Here is a 3,500-nt window from a genome sequence, read left to right on the forward strand (position 1 = left end):
TATAATAATTTGATTTATTTATCATAATTAAATTTAATGTATTTACTTATAAATAAAATAGCGTATGCTTTTATAAAATAATTCAAAAGTTTTCATTTGTGATTACACATTTATGGATTTTAAAAATCTCAATCGATAAAGTTAAATTTTGAAATTAAAAGACACATTATACACATAAAATTAAATAGTCAAAATATTTCCTTAAGAATATATTACTTGCAACTTAATTAAAATATACAGATATAAAATAAATTACTACTAATTGTAAATAAAAATTTGAATATCATATTTAATTAAGATCAGACCGTATTAATTTATCAAATTTCCGACCAAATTTCCAGTTCGCCTGAATCCAGTGGTTTAAATGGCTCTTGGTTAAGTTTGTTGATTAATGTTGCAACGTTCGTATAATTAATCCACATGATCAGTAACTTGTATCCCGAAACGGATACATTTAACATCATGTACAGATTGTTAGTGAAGTCATCGGGATTGTCAACGTTCAGAACGATGTCCATAAATTGTAAAAATGCAAAAGTGTATAAAATGATAATTATAAATAATCTGTAGAGATTGTAAACAGCACGTTTAAACAATGATGTCCACGATAGCGGTCGAAAGCATCCCACAAACGTAACAATAAAAAATGTCAAGTTTAGAATATGCATTTTAATTCTTGTTTAATTAAAGAAAAGATATATACAATTGCGTTTGTTTATATAGCGTGTTATAAATTTTGGAACTGTTTGAATAATTTCGGAAATTTTTAAAGAATATTTACTGTTGTCGAGATTACTTTAGTTTGATAGAATCTTTATCATAGATCAAGTAACATTATTTTACAAAAGAGAATGCACTTAGAATTGTCTATAGACTTGTGACAATCCTAAGAAGGCTCTCCGATAATGAAGGTATTTTTCGTTGACGATGATTCCTTTTTTTTCTTCTACATATTAAATATCTCTATCTTTATATGATATACTTATAGTCTCGAAATAAATTCTTACGCGAATTAGCTAAGAGGACTATAGTATACATGCATTTTTTATTACATACGGGAAATGTAATATCATATCTTATATTTGACACTCAAATCGAGAACAATATATAACAGTACAGAAAGAGAGAGAAAACAATAATATTTCCGTAAGTTTATCAATTAAATATGAGATGCAAATTTTCATAATTTCTTGATGTATGTCACTTTTTGATACATCGACAACAAAATATTTTATTTATTATTGCTATTACCTAGAAAGACATTGTCCAATATTGATGTTTATGTAACACGAACAAGAGAAAGAATCGCATTAAACGTATACGTACTTACAAAATTACTGTCAAGTAGATAGAGGAATAGATAAAAGAGAGACATAATAATCCTTAACTCTCTTTGACATTACAATACAAACATGTGCAGTAATAAAATTAAAACAGATGCATTTTTTTAAATAAAAATGGTATTGTATGATTTCTTTTCCCACACAATTTTTTTAATCGTTCAGCTTGTGATAGTGTTAAAATAAAATCATGAATATGCTTTTAGAAATATTTTATGCTTTGTATCAGACAAATCATGTGTCAGAATATACGTATTTTTTCAAAAATGTCTCATTGGTAACAATTAATTAATAAGCTATTGTTATTTTCGATATGTTTCTCAATTATTTGAATGCAATAGATTAAATATAAATAACAATTTCTAATTTTGTGTTACATATTACTATTTCTGCGAATTTACCAGTACATTAAAAAGTGAATATGATGTCCTGAGCACCTAAATAATTATATAATTAATAAGTAAATTAAATGTTTATTACGTAGAAAAATATTTTCTTATACAAACCATCACGAATGATTCAAGATTCATTGACAGAATGTTTGCGCTGGTAAATTCGATTGGTATCGTCGCACGATTCATGATCATTAAGAGACCTTTCTTGATGTTGTTGTTAAGTATTGTCCATTCTGTATTATAAATATTATCCGACAATTGCAGGCTCTGTAAATAAAATCGTGATAAAATCCTCTATGTGTATTATACATGTATACATTTAAATAGAAAGAGAGAGAAAGAGAGAAGGGAGGGAGATTCTCTCGCGATAATATAACGTTTATTGTGTAATTCTTTCTATGTAAACTGATTATTGGCTATAAAATTAAAATTAGTTACAAGTTACCTTTAGCTTGACTTCATTGCCAAACCAACAATAGTAAAAAATTGGTGCTAGTGTGCAAGCTATAACCATGGCATTTTGTACATAAGAAACGATAGTGGACGATGTCAAAGCCATATGAATCAAACTGTAGCACATTACCACCGTGATCATTATAAACTCACTAGGAACTATTCTGGCAAATTTTTCATTCACCATATATGAGTATCTAAAATTAAACAGGATATTTTTAATTAAAATTTTTTTGTAGCTTTAAAATATTTTAGTAGGTTTTGTAACTTTAAAAATTAATAAGGATATTTTACACTGATTTTATACAGAAAATAATAAGATAGCTTAAACAAACATTTATTTTTAATATAAAATTTTTAATATATAAATATGGTATTAAAAATTAATATATTATTTTTACAATACAACATTACTGGTATTTTCACAGCTTAAACAAAAAAATTTGGATAAATATACGCAGCACAAAAAATAATAAAATTGTTTAACTATAGAATGCCTTTTTTGTTTATAACCGATAGAAGACATATGTCTTTGAAAAATATATCTGAAAAAAATGAGAAAAAGTTACGCGAAAAAATGCTTCAAATTAAGTTATCTAATTTTAATATTGCATGTATAAATGTCAATTAATTCTAAAACAAAAAATCTGACTTTTGAGAAGCAAAAATATTTTTGCTTCTTTCTCTCATCGACAAATAAAAATTTTTCTAATTTGCATTAAATCAACGGGAAAATCTAATAAAATATATATACATCTCAAAGACGTATGTGTATGTGTGTGTATATGTGTACTAATTTTAAAAGGGCTTACTCAAATATACGTATATGATGATGTACGCAATCGCGCAAGCTTCCTTGAGCATTTACGATGTTTGACAAGCGATACTCTAAAATCTCGATCTGGCAGCAAATGTGTAATAATAATCCGCAAATAAAACTGTCACATGTGGGATGAACGAGACCGATAAATATTAAAGTCATTATCTGATGAACGTACACGAGATAGAATTGCGCGGAGATTGAATAGTCAAACGGTATCCATGCTTTATACAATAATGTTCCATTCTTGAAATCCGTGAATAACGAAAGTAAAATCATATACGAAGCGGTTACGAGGACGAGGACTAGATAATATAATGTATTACTCCTATAAAATCAGGACTATAATGATTACTTGATGTTTTACAAACTATTGTTAGAGAAACATTTTTTTTCTGAAGAGATGAATTACATTGTTTATAATACACATGCAATAATTTAATTACATGTGTTTTAATTTAATTATTCAAAATTTATTTTTAATACAGATAT

General features: G+C 26.5%; 1 protein-coding gene across 1 annotated transcript in view; it reads right to left on the reverse strand.

Annotated features, from left to right (window-relative positions):
• The window catches only part of LOC115236980, an 11,100-nt gene that overhangs the window by 1,449 nt on the left and 6,151 nt on the right, over positions 1-3,500 (reverse strand). Inside the window, 5 exon segments of the mRNA XM_029809719.1 lie at positions 306-337; positions 339-675; positions 1,113-1,136; positions 2,179-2,385; positions 3,001-3,336. Of these exon segments, the coding sequence (XP_029665579.1) occupies positions 306-337; positions 339-675; positions 1,113-1,136; positions 2,179-2,385; positions 3,001-3,336 (936 nt within the window).

This window comes from Formica exsecta, unplaced genomic scaffold, assembly GCF_003651465.1.
Source record: "Formica exsecta isolate Colony F162 unplaced genomic scaffold, ASM365146v1 scaffold265, whole genome shotgun sequence".
NCBI classification, from domain to species: Eukaryota; Metazoa; Arthropoda; class Insecta; order Hymenoptera; family Formicidae; genus Formica; species Formica exsecta.